General features: G+C 35.4%; 9 protein-coding genes across 9 annotated transcripts; 6 read left to right on the top strand and 3 right to left on the bottom strand.

Moving 5' to 3' along the window:
- Nucleotides 1-2,887: 2,887 nt before the first annotated feature.
- On the bottom strand, nt 2,888-3,778 carry PHYBLDRAFT_157601 (hypothetical protein). The gene is made up of 2 exons (XM_018433650.1): nt 3,506-3,778; nt 2,888-3,257 (listed from the first exon to the last, which is right to left on the bottom strand). Exons 1-2 carry the CDS (start codon nt 3,753-3,755, stop codon nt 3,208-3,210), a joined length of 300 nt encoding a protein of 99 aa, XP_018296681.1. The 5' UTR covers nt 3,756-3,778; the 3' UTR covers nt 2,888-3,207.
- A 351-nt stretch (nt 3,779-4,129) lies between these two features.
- PHYBLDRAFT_103888 (hypothetical protein) lies at nt 4,130-4,430 on the top strand (the record flags this gene model as incomplete). Its single annotated transcript, XM_018427796.1, has 2 exons — nt 4,130-4,285; nt 4,398-4,430. Coding segments are annotated over 2 exons (189 nt in total), but the record flags the coding sequence as incomplete, so codon positions are not given.
- A 769-nt stretch (nt 4,431-5,199) lies between these two features.
- PHYBLDRAFT_130798 (hypothetical protein) lies at nt 5,200-6,656 on the top strand (the record flags this gene model as incomplete). The annotated part of the gene is made up of 3 exons (XM_018429386.1): nt 5,200-5,674; nt 5,813-5,886; nt 6,034-6,656. 3 exons carry the CDS (start codon nt 5,200-5,202, stop codon nt 6,379-6,381), a joined length of 897 nt encoding a protein of 298 aa, XP_018296679.1. The 3' UTR covers nt 6,382-6,656.
- A 485-nt stretch (nt 6,657-7,141) lies between these two features.
- On the top strand, nt 7,142-8,676 carry PHYBLDRAFT_179625 (hypothetical protein; the record flags this gene model as incomplete). The annotated part of the gene is made up of 4 exons (XM_018438181.1): nt 7,142-7,174; nt 7,239-7,295; nt 7,460-8,045; nt 8,166-8,676. 4 exons carry the CDS (start codon nt 7,142-7,144, stop codon nt 8,315-8,317), a joined length of 828 nt encoding a protein of 275 aa, XP_018296678.1. The 3' UTR covers nt 8,318-8,676.
- Nucleotides 8,677-9,340: 664 nt separating this feature from the next.
- Nucleotides 9,341-10,511, bottom strand: PHYBLDRAFT_62607 (hypothetical protein; the record flags this gene model as incomplete). The annotated part of the gene is made up of 5 exons (XM_018440990.1): nt 9,341-9,516; nt 9,540-9,691; nt 9,875-9,919; nt 10,029-10,162; nt 10,422-10,511. 5 exons carry the CDS (start codon nt 10,509-10,511, stop codon nt 9,341-9,343), a joined length of 597 nt encoding a protein of 198 aa, XP_018296677.1.
- Nucleotides 10,512-10,861: 350 nt separating this feature from the next.
- On the top strand, nt 10,862-12,866 carry PHYBLDRAFT_140699 (hypothetical protein; the record flags this gene model as incomplete). Its single annotated transcript, XM_018430448.1, has 5 exons — nt 10,862-11,045; nt 11,077-11,347; nt 12,081-12,314; nt 12,464-12,653; nt 12,753-12,866. The coding sequence occupies 5 exons, from the start codon at nt 10,862-10,864 to the stop codon at nt 12,864-12,866; spliced, it is 993 nt and encodes a 330-aa protein (XP_018296676.1).
- A 72-nt stretch (nt 12,867-12,938) lies between these two features.
- On the top strand, nt 12,939-13,439 carry PHYBLDRAFT_140698 (hypothetical protein; the record flags this gene model as incomplete). Its single annotated transcript, XM_018430447.1, has 1 exon — nt 12,939-13,439. The coding sequence occupies one exon, from the start codon at nt 12,939-12,941 to the stop codon at nt 13,437-13,439; it is 501 nt and encodes a 166-aa protein (XP_018296675.1).
- A 39-nt stretch (nt 13,440-13,478) lies between these two features.
- PHYBLDRAFT_140697 (hypothetical protein) lies at nt 13,479-15,807 on the top strand (the record flags this gene model as incomplete). The annotated part of the gene is made up of 3 exons (XM_018430446.1): nt 13,479-13,644; nt 13,714-14,193; nt 15,590-15,807. 3 exons carry the CDS (start codon nt 13,479-13,481, stop codon nt 15,805-15,807), a joined length of 864 nt encoding a protein of 287 aa, XP_018296674.1.
- Nucleotides 15,808-18,383: 2,576 nt separating this feature from the next.
- On the bottom strand, nt 18,384-20,086 carry PHYBLDRAFT_163730 (hypothetical protein; the record flags this gene model as incomplete). The annotated part of the gene is made up of 4 exons (XM_018434862.1): nt 18,384-19,407; nt 19,526-19,550; nt 19,713-19,748; nt 19,870-20,086. The coding sequence occupies 4 exons, from the start codon at nt 20,084-20,086 to the stop codon at nt 18,384-18,386; spliced, it is 1,302 nt and encodes a 433-aa protein (XP_018296673.1).
- Between the last annotated feature and the right edge of the window lie 254 nt (nt 20,087-20,340).

Below are 20,340 nucleotides of genomic sequence, written 5' to 3'. Positions count from 1 at the left end.
AAGCCTTCTTTCAAGGAGTTTATATAAAGATATAAATATGACTAATACCAAAAATATACGATGGCTGTACACCTTGGCGGGAAAACTAGTATTGGGTAAACTCCGGGAAATATATATATATATGTGTGTGTGTGTGCGTATATTTGTATCCTATACCATTACACTCCTTCTCCCCAATTTCATGTATTGTATGTGAAGGTAAAATATATATGCCATGTTAATGAGAAAAGCACCTTATATTTATATACATATAAAAGAAATATTCCTATAATCAGAGTATAGTCTTTTGGGAGAAGAGGCATAAAAAAAAGATGATATGGTTTTTATTCATTTTGTTGTGTACCTGATCCGAATTTATCGCCACGGAAACAGTCTAGATGCCTCATAGTTTATTTTACATATATATATAAATGTTTTACCACTAATAGAATTAGGAGAGAGTTCCATAAATAGGATTAGAAAAATGTAGGGGAGCTTTTACAGTCATTTGGCCAGCTACGGTTTCATTTTTTGTTTCTTTGATTAACTACTACTTGAAAGGCTTGTAAGTAGTATTTGAAATATGAATTATAAAGTCTTGGCATCCTTCTTACTATTTGACCAAGTCTGTATGTGGTGTGAATGTGGGTGCCTTGGGTTAATAGGTTTCGGCCGACTATTATGACTTATATAGTTAGATCAAGCTACAATAGAACCATCTATATGTATTATATATTAATGAGTAGATGCGCCACAATTGGATATGAACTGATTGGTATACCAATATTAGCGGAAAAAAAAAACAAATACATAGGCATGATAAATGTTTCTAAATACTGACACACAAAACTATAGTCGTGCAAAAGAAAATAATGATGGTTCCTTTTCTTTTGATACCAAATAACAACTGTCAGCAAAAACTCTGTTGAAAACTATGTATAGGCTTTTTTCTCTTTCTCTCTCTTTGTATGTATAATTCTATATAATGTAACTAAATGCAAATGGCCACATAGTAAATATAACCTTTGTATCAATAAATTGAAACATATATTTTCATTGTTGTTTTTTTTTGGCCTTTATCTTGAATAATCTGGTGTAAACATTAAGTATCTGTACATCTTTGGGCAAATGTAATTTTAATCATTTAAGCTATTCTCAGTATGACGTGAGAAATTTGGGATGCCCTTAAATACATGGGTAATTCCTTTATTATGATTATATTAAAAAATAATAATATTAGGGAACTCTGAGGAATAAACGGTAATCAGTACGACAGAAAAATTAGATATATATATGCATGATCCATGGCAAGTTATTTTTTTTTCTCTCTCTCACTCTCTATATGTAAATTGGTTTCTAGTACAACCTTTAATATAACCTATATAATCTTTGATTTGGCACATGAATATATTGACCCAAAGAATAATCAAAATTGAAACAAGAAAAAAAAAGAACAATGATAGAGACATTTTTAAATTAATTAATATAAATAAATAAATAAAGGGCTTCAGCAGTACGATTTTTTCTTTAATATGTCCTTGTAGCTAGGAGATAAATGACACTAAATTCATTTTATTTGACGATATTAAAGGTAAAATTATCTGTAAGAATACATTTTTGGTGCCTGCATTAGTGCGAGTACCTGCACAATAAGTATGATATTATATTGGTTGCGGAATTGACTTGACTTTACAAGGGGTGAAATAAAAATCAAGTAATTTTGACGTGTCCTTATATAAATATGTGTGTAATACTATTGTTTATTTATTTGTTTATTAATTTATTTATTTATTTTAATAGAATGAGTTCCGAGACGTATCATTCTCATTCTAATATCCTTAGTGGTTTGACCTGAATATATATATATATACGTATTTATATATGTGCGTGTGGCGTTTTTGATAAGGACTTTAATCCACATCTAGTATTATACTTGCTATTGACAAACCTGCTGTGACATTACTCTCAAAAAGGGGGCGTAATAATGTACATTTCAACTCTGATCCAGTTACTGTTCCAGAGTGTACTTTAACTTCCCTGCTTTTATGATCATTTAACGTGGCAAAAATCAAACACTGTACCATCAGGCCCCCTTCTCTCTCTCTCTCTTTTTTTATTTATTTATTTTCTATTTATTTTCTGCCTCCTTTGTCGAAATTGTCTTGGCCTTGTATGGCAAAAAATACAATGAACTCACAACGTGTTTTTGACAAGCACACGGATATGAGCCATTTTCGAACTCGCTTTCTATAATACGCATATGTATATATACAGGGTTAATCCAAAGGTTTATGTAAACCTTTACAACAGCCAAGAAATAAATAATAAGAATAAGAAAATATACTAAAAAAAAGGTACTTGGCGGTGCCTGATCCTTGTGCTTAAATTTCGTCTTCTTCTTGTCCTTTAATAGGCTTGTGTTTCCTTGATCCCTTTCTCTCAGTTAATGAGATGCCATAATAGGCGCATTAGTGTAACTATCAAACTTCACCCGTATCAAACCCCATCGGAGGTAGTCTCTTCCTGTCCTCCCACACCCTCTCTCCTTCTTCTTTTTTTGTTTTTTGTTTTACTTACTTTAGCTTGTCTGCTATCAATTACCTCCAAGATAGTCAATGCAAACGTCGGCATATTCTCTAAACATTTTCTTTATTTCAAACAAACTTTCAACCACCAGACCTTGGTTTTTCTCCGTGTGGAACAAAAAAAATAATATTTAAAATTAAAATAAAAATATATATAAAAAGATGAAAGTGGAACAGGCGTGACTGTCCATCCTCTCACTCATTTGTGCGGTGATGAAGCTTGCACAACTGCTTCTTCCCAAAAAACAATTAAAAAGGCCAACGCGCCCACCTCATTTGGTAACCAAGCATCCTGCTTTCACTCTATTTTTTTCTTCTTCTTTCCCCCCCTCTTTATCATACTTGCATTCACCAAAGTCTTAAAACAAAAACAAAAAACATATACACACACATACATTCTTGACAACAACTCCTCTCATTAGGAAACTCCTCCTATCTACGCTGTCACTTTAGAACCAAAAGAAAAAGAAGAAAAGAAACGAACCTCCACTGCCTCATCTCACCTTCCTCTCCCCTCTCTAACCCTCTCCAACTCGTCCCCCCTACCCCTCACACATAAAGCCACCGATTCTAGAACCCTAATGTCCTCGCCGAGCAAGCCATCGGCTCTTCACCGATCTCTCTCGGGCCATCTCCAACGCCTTCATATCTCCGGCTCAACAAATGTTCCAGACATGCCTGAAAAGCGTTCAGGTATAAATAATAGTAAAACAAAATAATATCAATCAAAGCTACACACACACGCATATTTGAATACATATAAATATATACATTCATACATTCCTAAATTCCTACATTCCTACATTTATACATTACACATACACATACGCATACAATCACAACCATAATAAAATATGAATTTTCAAAAACAAAAAAAACAACAAAAAGAAACCAATTATTGCGTCCGAGAATCCTATTTCTGATGATGTTTTCCATTCTAGTTCTGGGACGCAATACATCTTCTAACCGCCCAGCTAACGACAATGGCACAGACGTCTCTAGCACAGCAACAAATTCACCACTTGGAACACCAATCGGAACACCACCCCCACTCTCCCCCGTCTCAACCAAAGAAACCTCGGGCTCGTTTCTTTCCAGAACGTTATCCAGTAAACGCAACAGATCCGGCTCTAGCAGCGGCCGTACACGCCATTCACCACCCTTGCCACCCTCTACCAGCTCTCCTCTCATGAAACAATCTACTCTAAAACATGATACCAATCTATCCACACAAGAACCCCAGCCAAAACGCATTAGTGACCAAAGTGACGAATCTGGGTCTGGCAACAGTGCGTCTTCGCCATCCAAAGAAGTACTCAGCACTTCGGCTGGAAAGACAAAGGATCGAAATGCGTTTAAAGAAGTATTCGAGAAAGTTGTCGGAAGCTTTAATGGTAGGTTTAATCGTTGTTTTCTTTTATTTCTTAAATATATAAATATCCATATCTATACATATCTATACATATCTATATATAATTATCACTAGTGTATTCTCTTGTTGCCATTTGAGGTCTGACAATGCTGTAGATTTGATTAACAAGGACAACAGTTCAAAGCAACAGGAGAAGGAAATGGAAATTTCTGGTCCTTACAACGCAAAACACGTTACACATGTCGGGTTTGATTCAACTTCTGGAGAGTTTACTGGTCTGCCTAGTGAATGGCAGGTTCTCCTGAAACAAAGTGGAATCACAAAGACTGAACAGTATCAGAATCCTCAGGTGAGCGCAACAAACTAAACGGATCGGCTGTGATGTGGCATGCACAAGAGAAAGAAAGAGAGAGAGAATGAATAAATAAAGAGACAAAAACTGATGTTGAGGTTGTGACCAGGCTGTATTGGATGCTATTGGATTTTACCAAGAAAACCGAGACCACGATGATCAAGTCTATCACAAGATGGAAAAAGCACATGCACAGGGTAGTGCCACAATCCCTTTGCCTTCTACAGATACCAACGGCACATCGAGTGATCAAGAAGTCTCCTCTCCTTCTACATCCAATGGAAAGATTAGCGGCTTCCAGCATTTACCCACCTCCCCTACACCCGGAAACAAATACAACAATGACTATGACTATGCTGCCGACTCTAACAACGACAATGGTTTCTACCTTGACGGCCAGGAAACTCCCGGACACCCAGCTTACCAAAAACCCCAAAACGAAGGAATTACGGTAAGTATTCGATACAATAATAATAACAAAAAAACGCACGCACATACTCGTATCTAATTTTACTCGAAATTACTTTCTTTTTTTTTTTTAAAAAAAAAAGCACTCTCAATCGACAGGTGTACCAAGCAAAAGTAAGCATTATTTTGACAGAAATTTAATTAACAATTTTCACATACTAATTACTTCCTTATTTTTTTTTTAAAAAAAAGATCTCGAACGCCAAGAACCACAATCAAAGACCAACGAACGATTTTATGCCGAGTTGGGTATTGAACCTCCACGATCCAGTCCATCGAACAGCCAGCCAGCTCGAGACTACGATATCAAGCGAAAATTGAGCAACAAACAACGCGAGAAAAAGGAAGACAAGACAAAGATTGGAGCCACTACTACCACTACCACCCTTACTGCATCTCCAGGTACGGTCAAGCAGCGAGTGCCCCGAGAGCCCCGGACAGCTATGAGAGATTCTCAGGTGATCTCAAAACTTCAGACGATCTGCAAGGTGACCAATCCTCGCCAGGCATATATGGGAATGAAGAAGATCGGACAGGGTGCTTCGGGCGGTGTTTACACAGCCTATTCTGAAGGTGGATCCGGACCTGTTGCGATCAAGCAAATGAACCTCGAGCAACAACCCAAGAAAGAATTGATCATCAACGAAATCTTGGTTATGAAGGACTCTCACCACGACAACATTGTGAACTACATTGACTCTTACTTATGGCAAGGTGACCTGTGGGTTATTATGGAGTACATGGAGGGAGGCTCCCTGACAGACGTTGTGACCTGCAATATGATGATGGAAGGCCAAATTGCTGCAGTCTGTCGTGAGGTCTTGCAGGGTCTGTCCCACCTTCACTCACGCGGTGTTATCCATCGAGACATCAAGAGTGATAATATTCTGTTAAACATGCATGGCGAGATTAAACTTAGTAAGTTGTGGATTTAATTGGACTGAATTTATTCTTTTTTCTTTTCTTTACAAACAGAAAAGAAGTTGGAATAAAGTAGAGTAGAATAGAGTAAAATAAGAGAAAGATCATCTGGTTACTTACCTGATATTTTCTTAGCTGATTTTGGATTCTGCGCACAGCTCAACGACTCACAAACCAACCGTACCACTATGGTCGGTACACCTTACTGGGTAAGAAACTTGATCAATCTTATATTGTATATTATTAGAAACAAAGTGAGAGAAAGACATTAAGTCTTTTACTCTTTCTCTTGATTTTGTTACTTTTAAACTCATGTCACACACACACACATATATATATATATATTATGACAACAGATGGCACCAGAAGTTGTTACTCGCAAGGAATATGGACCTAAAGTGGATATCTGGTCTCTCGGTATTATGGCTATTGAGATGATCGAAGGAGAGCCGCCTTACCTCAACGAGAACCCTCTCCGTGCACTTTACCTGATTGCTAACAACGGAACACCTACTCTCCAATGTCCAGATGCACTCACTAGAGTATTCACTGACTTCCTTTCAAAGTGTCTCTCGGTCGATATTGATCGTAGACCCACAGCCGATGAGTTACTTCTTCATCCCTTCCTCAGACTTGCTGACCCACTCCCAACTCTGAAGCCTCTCATCAAGGCAGCAAGAGATGCGGCTAGACGTAGTGACTGAGTTGTATGATTTTTTCCCAAAGAAATCAAAACAAAACAAGTTGTACATGCATATTTCCAAGTATTGGGGAACTCTACAAATCAAAAAATTCAAATAAGGGTTTCACATTTCCTTCCTATCATTCCGCATTGGCTCCCTCCATCTATCTATCTATCTCACTCTCACTTCTTCTTTCCTCCTCTCCTGTGCTCATTTCTTCCCTCAACCTTTTCTCTCTCTTCCAATCTTTCTCTCTTTTTATTATTACCTTGGTGGCTTTTGTATATATATAGAGATTTAATAAAAATCATCAGTCAGTCTCACAAGGATTGTTATTACAGGGAAGTGTACTAAAACAAAATGAATGCTAAAAAAAAGAAACCATGCCAAATCCATTAAAATTATAAATGTATATGTGTTAAAATTTGGCATGAACAGACTGAAAGGTTCAAGAAACTCTGGCTGATTGGTCTTTTTCCATTTCCAATTGAATTGAAAAGAAGATCAGGCTTTTGATAGAAGAGATGGTATTATTAGTACTTAATTTTATCGAGATGCATTTGAACTTTTTTTTTGAACTTTTCAGTCTGTCCACACCAAATATGTTCAAGAATAAAAAAAAAATAAACTCCGGAACTCATGAACATTAAGCCCAAAATCAACCAACAAAATAAAATACAAATACAGACACAAAAATTAGGATACATGACCTAAGCTGAATTCATCGTGATTTCTTTATTGTTATTTTATTTTTATAATTGGTGTTATTGTAGCAGCAATAATGACACAGCATTCTACTCTTTCACTCTCAGAAGTAAACTTTTTGATTACTTTGTTCATTCATTACATTGAATACATTACTCACATTTTAAGTCTAGTTGGCCAAAGCCTTGGGTTCTGAAGGCGCATCTGCCTCTCAGGTCCAAGGTACATCGGTAAGACGTGCAATCTATTTTCAAACACTTTACACGATCTACAAGATCAAAATTCTGAATATTTATTTTTCTTTATTCTTTATATATAATAATAACTATAATATTACATGTAATAATCAATTAATTAATAAATAAATGCTATATGTATGCATGTATTGGAGTAGACAAAACCGCTCTGTGAAAACATATTTGATGTTGAAAGAGGAGATCTATATGATGTTTTGCAGAGATTACGAAGTGCCTTTTGGGCTGATTCTGTACAGAATACCGCTATCACACCCACGCCTTTAGTAAAACCTACATCCCAACCTACAGACTTAGAGAAAACATCAAAAGAAGCAAAGAAGGCTTTGGAGAATATAAAGGTGCTATCACAGACATTAGCAAGTTCACCACGAAAAAAACAAAAAACAATGCTAGTTACACCGCAACCTCACCTTCAACAACAACAACAACAACCTCAATCACAAGCACAAGCACAAGCACAAGCACAAGCACAAGCACAGCCACAGCCACAGCCACAGCCACAGCCACAGCCACAGCCACAGCCACAACTGCAACTGCAACTGCAACTGCAACTGCAACAACTGGCTCCAGCCCCAGCTCCACAACTACAACCGCGACAGCAAAAACCTGCGTTAAAGATCAAAAAACCAACGGCAGCTCTACCAAAATACGTCACCACAAAATACTCTTCATTGTGGCCTTTGAAAGCCCATATTATGCGTCAACTGAAGATGAGTCAAATGAGTAAGTGAATAGATTAGAATTTAATTTCGTTTGTAATTATAAATGATAATAAAACTAATAATAATACACGCACATATATTTATATGTAATCTATCTCCTCTCTTTATTTGTTATTTCCAGATTACAAAGAAGCAAAGGTATTGAAGGCACTGTCCGAGTATGAGCAGACACTCGGTGTGGTTCAACGGCGTCAATTGGCAGTCTATCTATTACCAGTTGCCACTGGATTCAGAAAACCTACTGTTGAAAAAGTATTACAAAAATGGTGTTGATTTCTATCTCTATCCCTATCTTTATCTCTACCTCTTGCTCTGTATTTTACACAAAAATGTGACATTCTTTTTTTTCTTCAATTGTGAAACTCAAGCTCTTTATTCACCTAACAAACCCCCAAACAGAAAGAAGAAGGTTGCTTTGTAAATTTATTGCATTTAAAGTATAGATATATATATGTGTGTGTGGGTGTATAAAGCTTATCATTAGAGTGTACAAAGATAAAGATTTGTATTAAAATATCAAAAAAAAAAATACTGACTACGATTAATTGGCGTGGTCAATATAACGAAGATACATCGGAATGAGATAAAGTGAGCCTCTATTGCAACATAATAAATTATTGTTTGTGATTTATAAAGAAATTTTTTTTTTTAAAAAAAACGAAGGCACCTCACCGGAAAAGGCTGGGAAAATATAAAAGTTGGAAAGATAGAGAGAAAGAAAAAATGTAAAGATCAAAGGAATGGCATGGTGGATTAAGTTCAAAAACAGAATCAAACCCTATTTGATTCCTAGTGATTTCAAAAAGTACGTATAGAGGTTTGTGTATTTATGGTATCCCACTGCTTTAATGCCCAGGATTCAATCTTGTACATCTCTCTTGGACATATTTATAGAAATTTACAGCTAATGATATAATGTATAAAATAGCAGAGCTGCAAATAAGTTTTTAGTAGATGTAGTTAGATATTCTACGCAGGTAATATGATGATTTTATTCATTGTTATGTTTGATATATACCTTGTTTTGATCTTTTGCAGTTTAAATATAGCGATATTCGAAATTATATGAGTGAATGTGTAAAAGAAGTATATATACTTTAACACGCAACATAGGTTAATTTGGAGCTATATGGCTGATGTGATTGTATCATATAATTTTGTAATTGAATTGAATTGTCATAAAAAAATTCTATGGGAATTTCCCCCCAAAAGACTGAGCAATAGATACTGCCATAATAAGAAGCATCTACTGATAGATCAAATTCAAGATTTTCTATATATTTTGAAACAATAATGCTAAATACTTGACCCGATATTGCAAACTTGATGCTGGTTTTCAATGTTTATATCACTTACTATTCCAGTATTATTGTAAGTCTTCTTATCATTACAAAGTGAGATACAAAACTCAGCATGGCCAATTGGTTCCTTGTACTTGTTTTTATAAAGCACGGTGTCATAAAAGAAGATGACTATCTGTAGAATTGAATTATACCTCGAGCCATTTTGAAGATAATTCGGTATGCCTCATAAAATGCACGAAAAACTTGTACAACAATTGAAATAGTCCAGGTACGCTTCGTAGCATTTTTCCTTTTCTTCTTTATTATAAATGGAGCACCAGATTCTTCAAGATAGACTAGAGGGCTGATATATCATAATATATACAGGTACCGGATTTAAAGAGCTGTAGGAAGAGGGATGATATTTAATTGCGGAAAGAAACAGAGCTTCATGTATTCTTGCTGAATTTGTTATTTCTGCTCTCTAACAAAGAGAGACGAAAATTAAAAAAACATCTTCTTTGTGTACTATATATTATATTTTTACTTTCTTGGTTCTGCTGTGAGCTTAATATAATTAAGAGATGCAGTACTATTAATTTTAGTAAAAGAAAAAGGGCAAACGCAAATAAATAAAGTTCAATATTATTTATATACTTTATTTATGTTAGAATTGGGAAATATGTCAACTTTCTGCATACGTGTTGAGGAGCCGGTTTAAACACCGAATGCCATTTGGTGCGATAAGTTTATCTACTATAGAATGCAGGCAGTCATATTTTTCCGAACCTGAAAGAATTTGGCAGGTCCGGCACAAACTCGGTGTGGACAGACTAAAAGTTCGTAAAAAAAGGTTCAAAAAAGGGTAAAATGAGCTCATCTTGAACTTGGCCAATCAGACTAATTTAGGACTGACCACACCTTTAAAAAAGTTTGAAATTAGTGGAAGTACATTTAGATAAAATTGTACTTATAATTCCTTCCCTGTCATTAAGTAAAAACCTATTTTTGCAAGTTATTCTAGATCTCACATTCTATGGCACATTGTTGCTATAAAAATTGATCTTTTTTTGCCCTTTGCCCTTTTTTTTTACCTTTTTTTTTACCTTGAAATTATCACAACTGGACACCTTTATTACACGTACTCCCTTGATAGGCAACTTCTTCAATAAGCCGGATGTCATTTATACTTGGGCTCATGTTCATACAATATTCATCCAATATTCGGCTTGAGCAACAATTTATCAATTGATTGGAACTTTTGATTACGTCAAACCCGTGAGAACTACGCATTGGATGTTTACCTCTTCGTTTTCTTTTTTTTACCAACAAAAGAAATCGTGTAGAAGGGCCGGTGAAAGACTTGGAGGAATCCTTCTTCATTTCGATGAGAGACCGCGTATAAGAACTTGTCAAGCAAACTAAAACTCAAGATAAAACAAGTGAACTGAAAAACAAGCTCCTAAATATAAAAATTCTACCTGTAGCAATAATAGCTAACGTACCACAACTTACCAAGTTGGACAGAAAAGAAATGCGCTCACATATGGAGCACCACCCTGGGATAAAAAATGTTGAAGAATGGAAGTTTGTGTCTCAAAACCTCGACAAAATAGCCGAGGCTGCCATAGGTTCGATCGTAAAAGACATAGCTAAAGAATACTCTTATGCTAATCCACCAAACAAACAGCCTCTTCAGAACGGATCTCCCTCCTATTGTAAAGACATTTGTGTGTACTAGATTACAAGATTCGATGGTTACCTCAACATACTATACCCGTTGCCTTTCGGCACTCGTAAATATGACAATCAGTGAGCTGAGGACTAGCGATTTTTTCTTTGACAACAATGATATCAAGATTAAAAAAGTTCATGGCTTCAACCTCTCAGAATTTCTGCCTTTTGTTACAGCCACCGAGCCAAAACATACTACCCAGCCGCTGGACAAGAATTTAATTGGCTCTAAGCGGTTTGATACTGACTTCAAGTGTCTCTTCACAAGCCAGAATCTGCAAGTCATGTATAGCTACTTTTTGGTGCCTGTGGTGCTAAATAAAACGTTTTAAACGCCATCCCTATGCAGAATAGTCTGTTTTGTTTTTTCAAAGAATCCGGTCTTAATAAACAGAGCTTCTGTCTTGAAAAAGGGTCATAATCGGCAATGGTGATGGCTCTTAAAAAGTACCTGGTCAACTTTGAGAATATGTGGGACGGCAAAAAAATAATCGACAAACTTTTGGACAAAGTGATACTAGTGCTACTTCGCCACAATCTTGCCCCCCCTCCCCCATAGAGAATCAAAGCGTATCTCAACCACAACAACAAGGAAACCACCTGGAAAGGAGGCTATGAGAAACCATACGCGTTATTTTTGCCGTGCAGAGGATAAAAAGCTGAAAATTTTGATACAAAAAAGGAAAAACTAGAAGAATCAGAAGGAGAAAAGTGGACAATTAAGCTAAATAGTGCGAAGCAGCGTCTAGCAAAGTTAAGCCATACTTTTAAAAATATAAAGTGGAAAAGCTCTTTATTGGCTTGAAATCGCCAACTAATGCTTCGTTTTATTATAGAAGATAAGCTAAATGCTGAATAATAGAAAGCAAGCTTCTGCGGGACACGAGCTCGTTGTTCAGGATCTAAACATCGCGGAAGAGCAACAGGATTTTTCTGGAAGAGGAAGGGACTTTGGATGATGATGTTTCAGAAAGGAGATTGAATCAACTCAAGTCCATAATCAAACACTTGGTTTTTAGCAATGATACGCCTGTATATTTAGAAGATGTCAAGCATCAGTCTCCTGAGGCCTCCACAGTTAAACAGTCAGTATGCTCGTTAATCTGCAATATGTTGAAGAAGTTCCTGCCTCCGAAAAAACAATATCGCGTAATTGCGTATCAGATCTATTTCTGTATATTCACAAACGACGTTCTTAAATATGCACGTCATACAACTTTTACTCGCGCATTATGTCCGTCAACAACATTTTCGTGATTAAGTGCACTATACCCGGATTCAGTTGCATTATATCAGTTATTGACCCAGAATCCAGATCAAAAAAATAGGAAGAACCATCATTACATACCAGCCAGCAAGAAAAGAAAGGGTATAGTAGAATGATACTCTATGGGTATAATAGGGATGAGCTGATAGGATCTCAAGACAAAGCGCTTCAAAACAAACATGCCACATTTAACGCGGTATTTGATATGGGAGATATTCAGAGAGCATGTGAATTGTATAGTCTATCTTTTGCACATCGGACAACATGTCTACCAGGAATAAAAACAATACGATTATTGGGATCTAAAATAAAAACCGATGGCACCGTAAAGAAGGGGACAAAACAGTCATATGAAGCACGAGTCTTAAGAAATCCAAGCATTACACAAGAAGGACGAAAAACAAAGAATGTTCTTTTTACTTAGCTTCGAAGCTTAACAGAAGAAGTCAAGGCACTTGAATCTGCCCGTAAAAGAGAGTTAGAGCTACTAAAAGATAGCAGCTTCCGAAAGAAAATCAAGGAATGCAAATCAAATTGAGGGAAACCAGATTACAAGGATCAGTTATACTGGGCGATTAAAAGTCATAAAGAATCGAGATATAGATCTTATATGACGGTTAACAAGACCAGAAACGAACTCGCCGAAAAAAGACACCAGCTATATTTCCGACAGATGGCAATTCGCTCCAAATCAAAGCTCCACGATGTTAAAGATGTCCCTCAAGGTAGTAGAGCCCCAATTGAGAAATGGGACAAAGATGTACCTAGGGAGGAGAACCGAACTGTTGCGAGTCCTGGTGACTTTAACTATGCGGGTACTGACAATGGCACGGTAAATATGACAACATCAATATTGATGTTGTTAAAAAGACTGAAATTTCACCTAGAGCTTTTCAACTATTACGCCGCGTTAAGCAAGGACTCCAATGAAGACAGTATCAGCTTAAATCTATCTAAAGAAGAAGAATTATTCCTACATTTGCCATCGGTTACGAGTACTAAGGCTAGGGATGATGATGTTGGCTGTGGGTATTTTCGTCAACGAAGATATTTAGAGAGACGAAAGAAGTATATGAATGCAGGAGAAAAGGTCCAGTTAATAGAAGATTGAATGAGAGAAATAGAGTCGACCCCAATCACTTCTATTGACATGGTCCTCCAAAGCTTTCGTAATAAATACGAAAAACGACGAAGACGGCGGGATTTCTACAATTCTCCAAAAATCATCAGCCAAAAAAGACTTGTAGAAATCCAACAACACCGTTATTGGCATCACCTCTGTTGGCGAGAGAGATTGGAATTGGAGAATTTAGAGAGTAATAATTTGTTACCAATATTAGTGTTGTATTCGATTTTTATTAACGCATATTATTTTGGCTCAACAGATAAGTCGTCTTCTAAAAAGCCCTTGATACTCTTCATTGGTGATCAAGGGACCGGTGCCGGTTTTCAAATCAAAGCCTTTAGAAAGTGTAGTGGTAAGTGGAAGCAGAATATACATGGGGAAGCAGTTAATATCTGCATCACAAATGAGTGCAAGACCTCCCAATCGTGTATATTATGCTTTTCGCCTTTAACCAGCCCGAGGATTCCTGGTAAGAAGGAAGGAAGTTACAAAGTCAACAAAGGCACCTTCCTTTGTATCAATCTTCGGTGCATAACTGTCAAGAATCGATGTTCAAGTAGCCCGAGAGATGCACTTTTAGCTCTCGCCATTGCACTGGTAGGGCTAGGATCAGTTATATTTGGTGCTGCGCCATCTCCTTTTTACAACGTCAGTCAAATAACTGCTGAAATTATACAGAAACTACATCTGACTTCTGTACACGAAGAGACGGCTTGGCAGCTACGCTGTAGCTTTAGAGGTAAATACCATTGCATAGTACCAATGCCTGTATGAATTTTTAATTTATTAATTATTATTACCATTTTTTGTGGTAAATAAAAGCACTCCATTTATGGCTAATTTGAATGAAGCTCAATTTGATTCCTAAGGCCATATCATTAGTTACAGCTTATCAAAACACTGTAATATACTGATAAATAGTATGTTTATTAATATTTTGTGGCTTACGCTGGTAAACACTAAAATTCATTATAACAATTGAATATGAGAGTCTATAAATACATTATATGGCTTGGAATAATGTGTAGGTTAAATAATTGTATAGATTAAAATGCTTTCAAATGCTTGCTTTAAGAATAAAAGCAAGTAGATATTCGTGTATCCATATTCTTTTAGCCTTCAGTCCTTCCGATTTGTACCGAGCTGTATGAGAATAATAATAATAGTAATAGCTGAAATGTATTTGACTGATGTGTCTTTATTTATTCATGTTACACTCAATTATACAAGCATTCTCTCTCTCTTTCTCTTCTGAACAAATAAGTTTTAGCAGCATAGTTCTTGATCTTCTTCCATAGCTCCTTGCACATATTAGGAGCTTTGATATTTTGCTTAGAATATTTTTATTCTATTTTTATGATTGTGTATATATTTTATACTATATAGCAATAAAGCATTTAACTTCTAAGCACATTTTATACTAGATAGTACACACTACACTCTGTACATTGTTTACATAGTAACATTGAGATACTGGGAAATTTTTACTTGCAAGCATTTAATTGAAATGTAATTTCAATTGCAACAAAAAATAATAAATCAATCAATAAGGGTTTTTTTAAAATATTATGGCTTGTTATTTTGTGACAATATCAAAAAGAAGCAGTCTTTTGAGCTTTTAATACCTCTCCTCCAAAGATCATTGCTTATTTGTTGTTCTTCATAAAATCCAAAGTTTTAAATTATGGTACAGTGCAGTACAGTACAATAAAAGCTATTGTATTCTATACTTTGTTCTGACGTTCAAGGGCAATTGCTTTCTCATCAGTGGCGTAAAGGCTCCTCCTCCTACTCATCATGCCTAATTCAGTCACATATAAAGCGTATGCATGACATTTAAACCTACGCTGTCTCGTTAAATCAAGAAGTAAAAAGAAGAGTATGGATATCTAGAGTAGGAGGAGGAGGAGGAGGAAGAATAGGAAGAGGAAAATTATATCAGAAGAAAAATTTAACTTTAAAGAATAGCAATCGATCCTACAAGTTAAACCCATACACCTATACATTCCTCTCTTTTTTTTCTCTAGGAAAGTATATAAAGAAATATTTATTTCTTTCTTTTCATTTTATCTATAATTTGTATCTATTATAAATGTATAACATTCAGTCAGCAGCACAATCATCTTACTCTGCAGCGCCTTCTACCATTAGAAACTATAGCTGGAAGTACAATTCCGGATCTTCATATGTGAAATTTGATGAAGGCGTCCAGGAATTTCTTGAGACATTGTTCATCAGAGGTACCAGCGGAAATGTACAACTGCCCTCCTTCGACGACAGGCCAGTCTTTGTGGATCCTAGCTCAGGCATACTAAAGTACGGCAATGAGACCTACCATATGGTCCGTTTCTAAGACTATCAAAAAATGCTCCTTCTCCGCCGATCAATAACTCATCAAACACTATCCAAAGTAACAGCAGCGGAAGCAACAAGAGCAAAAAAACAACAACAACAAAAGCAACAAAAGCAACAAAAGCACAAAAGCACAAATACTATCCAAATATTTTGGAAAAGATCCCATTATTGAGGGAGCCATTTTATTATTCAGTAACAGAAAAATACGTCTTTACACCTTAATTATTAGTTCTTACAACATATACTTATAAGTGGAATAAGTAAACCCTCAATATGCCTTTACGACTATTCAATACGTACCATTATCATTATTTTTGCTCAAAAAACCCCTACAAATATCCAAACATGCATTTCTTCTTTTCTTATTATATTTGTAATTTATAATCGTATACTGTATGCCATACTTTCTCTATTTTATATGCTCTATTCTCGCTATTCTGTATGCTCTACTCTCGCTATTCTGTATGCCTTACTTTCCCCATTCTTTATATATAGCTTTTTATCCTGTATATATGTAAATGTATGCATTTAGAAATATAATTTATTATTTATTATTTATCTTTATCTTTATCCTTGTTTCTTATTTTAATTTTCCATTTTCACAAAGCAAAAATTGTTAAATATATAAATTACTCCAATTGAACACACACACACACACGCACATATATATATATGATTAGAAAGGATTGAAAGCTTTATATATCATATTATCGTGTATGTGAATAAACGCTTTATTGTATAATACAAATCTACTCCAAGACTACGGGATAATGCTAACAAAAAATATGTCTTGGTCGTAAAAACAGCGTAAAATATTTCAATTACAGAGTCAAATGTCATTTATAGTAATATATAATAATAATAATAATAAAAATATATAACATGAGCTATTGATACGAGTCGCTTCTAATAAATAATACACTATTCACAGAGTCATTGTACATTTTTCCGATTATAAGATGTTGTTCTATCATATTTGTATTAGAAAACACATCTTACTATTATTCTTATTCTTATACATTAATTGTTCTGACAGAATGACATTTGACTAATGAGATCATGTGGCAGCAATAGGGATGAATGATGTTGTTCTGGCATAATAAGTCCCATCTCTCTCTCTCTCTCTTAGACAGAATATTAAGAAGGTGTTGACAAAAACATAATCATACATATTATTATTAAGTATTAAAAAATGGCTTGGAAATCAATAAAAATTTAAAGTTTGAGAAGCCATATTATTATCAGTTATATTATAAGTGATACACAAATGTTTTAATCTATAGTTTATTTGCTTGATTTTTAAAAAAGGAGACCAATGACACCATGCAGACTAAAGTTAAAGCCAAATAACTTTACAAGAATACAGTGGTCTTGTAGACTTCAGTTTTTTTGTTCGGGTAAGTGTCTGATGAGAAAATGGCGAGAATTCAGAGTCTAGAGTTTGAGTCCAACTAAAAACTTTTGGAATCTTTTGGACAGTTGTGCGCTCAATATGTTATTTCACCTCACAACTCCGAAACAAACGCGGTAGAGAGAGCAAAGCCATGAAAAGAAAGGAAATTACAAACGAACCGGTTTAACCAATTGTAAAACAAATTTTTGTTTTCTTCTTCTTCTCAGGATTCATAATAGTATTGGTATCAATAGAAGGATAAGAGGCTGTAATTTTGACAAGCATATTGCTATAAATTTATCAACTGTATATATCTATATGAAGAAATAAGAAAAAAATGTAAAGATAACTTAATTAACACCCATCTCTGAGATTAAAACAAGTAAGACCACTAGTTTTCCTTCTTTTATTTTAGATATACATAAAACTATGGCTTCTACACAAGTAACCAAGAAGATACTACAGACCTACGCTTATATACATTTATATATATAGTAGGTATTTGTTGACATTCTAAAGAATACAAAAGGCAAAATACAAATTGATGGTACATTTGTACTCTTGAATATATTACCATATTTATACAAATAATATTAATGGAGATTTTGAAGTAATTATTAGATAATACAATAACCCATATCTCAGACAATTAACAATCCTGTATTTTTTTTAAAAAAAAAAAAAAAGAAAAAAAAAACCAAATTCATACATATATATAAATATATATGTAAATATGTATGAATGATCTAGACTTGTCTAATATTACAAGACCTGTAAAACGCATCTTTATTGGGATTTTTTCACATGTCTATTATATACATCTCTGAACTTTGGTCTTTCTACATAATTATTTTTTTATAATCTTCTTTTGTACATGAAAATAAATAAATTAGTAGACAATTGATGAATATAATGGATAACTGAAGGTCATTCATAGGACCATATCAATCTTACTCTCTAGTTTGTGTGTGTAAGAGAAAGTGTACATTTTCAAGTATGTATCAAGTATAGCGAATCAAAGTAAAACACAAAACACAAAACACAAAACACAAAATAAAAATAAAAATAAAACCGGTGTGCCGTTTGTTCCGAGAAATGGTATTAGAAAGGTAGGAATGGTATTTATACATATATATATATATATATATATTAAAAAAAGTGAAATAAAAACATAAAGTCTATTAAGTGGTTTTTGATGATCCCCACAGCATGTTCTTAACTGACTGCCGCTTTGATTTTATGCTTGCAGACCTTGAACGCTCTAGTCTTGTTGGAGGATGAAGAGGATCATTGCTATGGCTACTATTGGACTGTGGTACTGGAGGAAGTGGAGGAAGGGGTTGTTGTGCGTGAGAGATGGAGTGGAGTGAGTTTCCACGGTGGAGTGAAGGTGGAACAGGGAACTCTGAGTGGATCGAGAACTGATCAGAATCATGAGGGAAATCAAGGTGGGCATCATAGAACGATTGACTTTTCTTGTTTTCTATTGTTTGAAATGAAGGCTGCTGTTGTTGTTGGTGTGGTGCTGATGATGATGATGATGATGATGTTGTGGTTGTGTTTGTTGTTTTCGGAGGAGGAGGAGGACCTGTTTCCGATTCTCGAGGAAAAAGGGAATTTTCGGAAATTCCGAGAGTACCGGATTCTACATTGGCCAAGAGAGTGTGGGGTGCAATTGAAGGGTATTCGAATGAATCTATATCACTTTGGCCATATATTCCCGGCGAAAGCAAAGGGGAAGACATGATTCCAGTTGGCTTGGCGTCTGTTGGAAGACTTGAGATAGTCGAGGCAAGGTACGGATGTCGGGAGTGAACATCGTACGCACGGTCCTGGTGAAAGTGAGGATCAAGAAGACTGGCCGATATTGCGGCCGAGGAAGGTACTCCAGACTCAATTGCATATTCTCCATAGCTATTGTCAAATGCTTGCTGCTGATTTTGCTGTTGTTGCTGTTGCTGTTGTTGTTGTGTAGAACGATCGTTTTGGCTGATCGACTGTTTGGAAGTAGGGTGTAGATAGTGTGTTTGATTAGCACGTCGGTTCAATTCCACTGTCCACTCGCGTTGCTTCCGTCGTGCTTCCTCGAAAATGGCAAACCAATTGACTGGCACTTCTACACGTAAATAACGGGTCCACAAATGTACAGGCGGATTTCCGGCTTCATCAAATGCATTGTAAGCATCGAAATCACCAGGGAGATACCTTTTTTTTTAAGAAGAAATATTAGATTTAGCCTATCGCATTTATTTTCTTTTCATTCGATATTGTTAAAAGTTCAATTGACAAAAATCATGTGTATTTTGCTTGCCTTGCTTCTGACCACCGCATTGGGGTTGCATCCATGCCTTTTTTTTAATAAAAAAAATCAATTCGATTCAATTTGATTCAGTTCGATTCAGTTCGATTCAGTTCGATTCAATTCAGTTTAATTCAATCACCCAACTAACAAATAATATTATCATGTAATAATAAAATACTACTACTACTAATAAACAGCTTGTACTTACGGAGAACTGAGAAGCAACAAAGGTCATCGTTCCAACCTAGATTTCAGTAACAAAGAATATATAGATAAATACATAGTCAAATAGTATTTTAATAAAGAAAAGAAAAGAAAAGAAAAGAAAGAAAAAAAAAAAAAAAAGGGGGGGGGGGGGGACCTACCCTCAAAGAGTGTGACTGATACTTGGTTAATCTTTAGGATATAAAGAGAGCCTTGTTTCAGCTCATCATGTTCGAGGGATTCCAAAGGACCATCAAAGATAGATTGACCAGCATTCTTCTTATCGGCTTGGGATGAGTTTGCCGAGGGATGCCAACGGGCAAGTTTCTGAAGTGCGCTGGCGTTACTATTTCCTCCGCGCGATTTTCCTTCCAACATTTGTATGGGTGATCTAAATGAGCTTGCAATAAATAAGAAAGGAAAAAGAAGAACAACGAGTTTAAAATACAAGTATTTAAATAATTATATATGTGTATATCTATATAAATATACACTTTAGTTTATCAGCATCAAATTTGAGTATCAGACTCAAAAAATACCTATTTACCAATGGCCCAACTGAGAAATCCTGAACCAGGAAAAAAAAAATTTAGATGAGACGGAGTGAAAAAAACACAGTCTGCCCATACCAA

The sequence above is a fragment of the Phycomyces blakesleeanus genome (assembly GCF_001638985.1).
Source record: "Phycomyces blakesleeanus NRRL 1555(-) unplaced genomic scaffold PHYBLscaffold_3, whole genome shotgun sequence".
In the NCBI taxonomy this organism is placed as follows: domain Eukaryota; kingdom Fungi; phylum Mucoromycota; class Mucoromycetes; order Mucorales; family Phycomycetaceae; genus Phycomyces; species Phycomyces blakesleeanus.
Note: the sequence above shows the minus strand (reverse complement) of the source record. Positions and strands in the feature narration are given on the sequence as shown.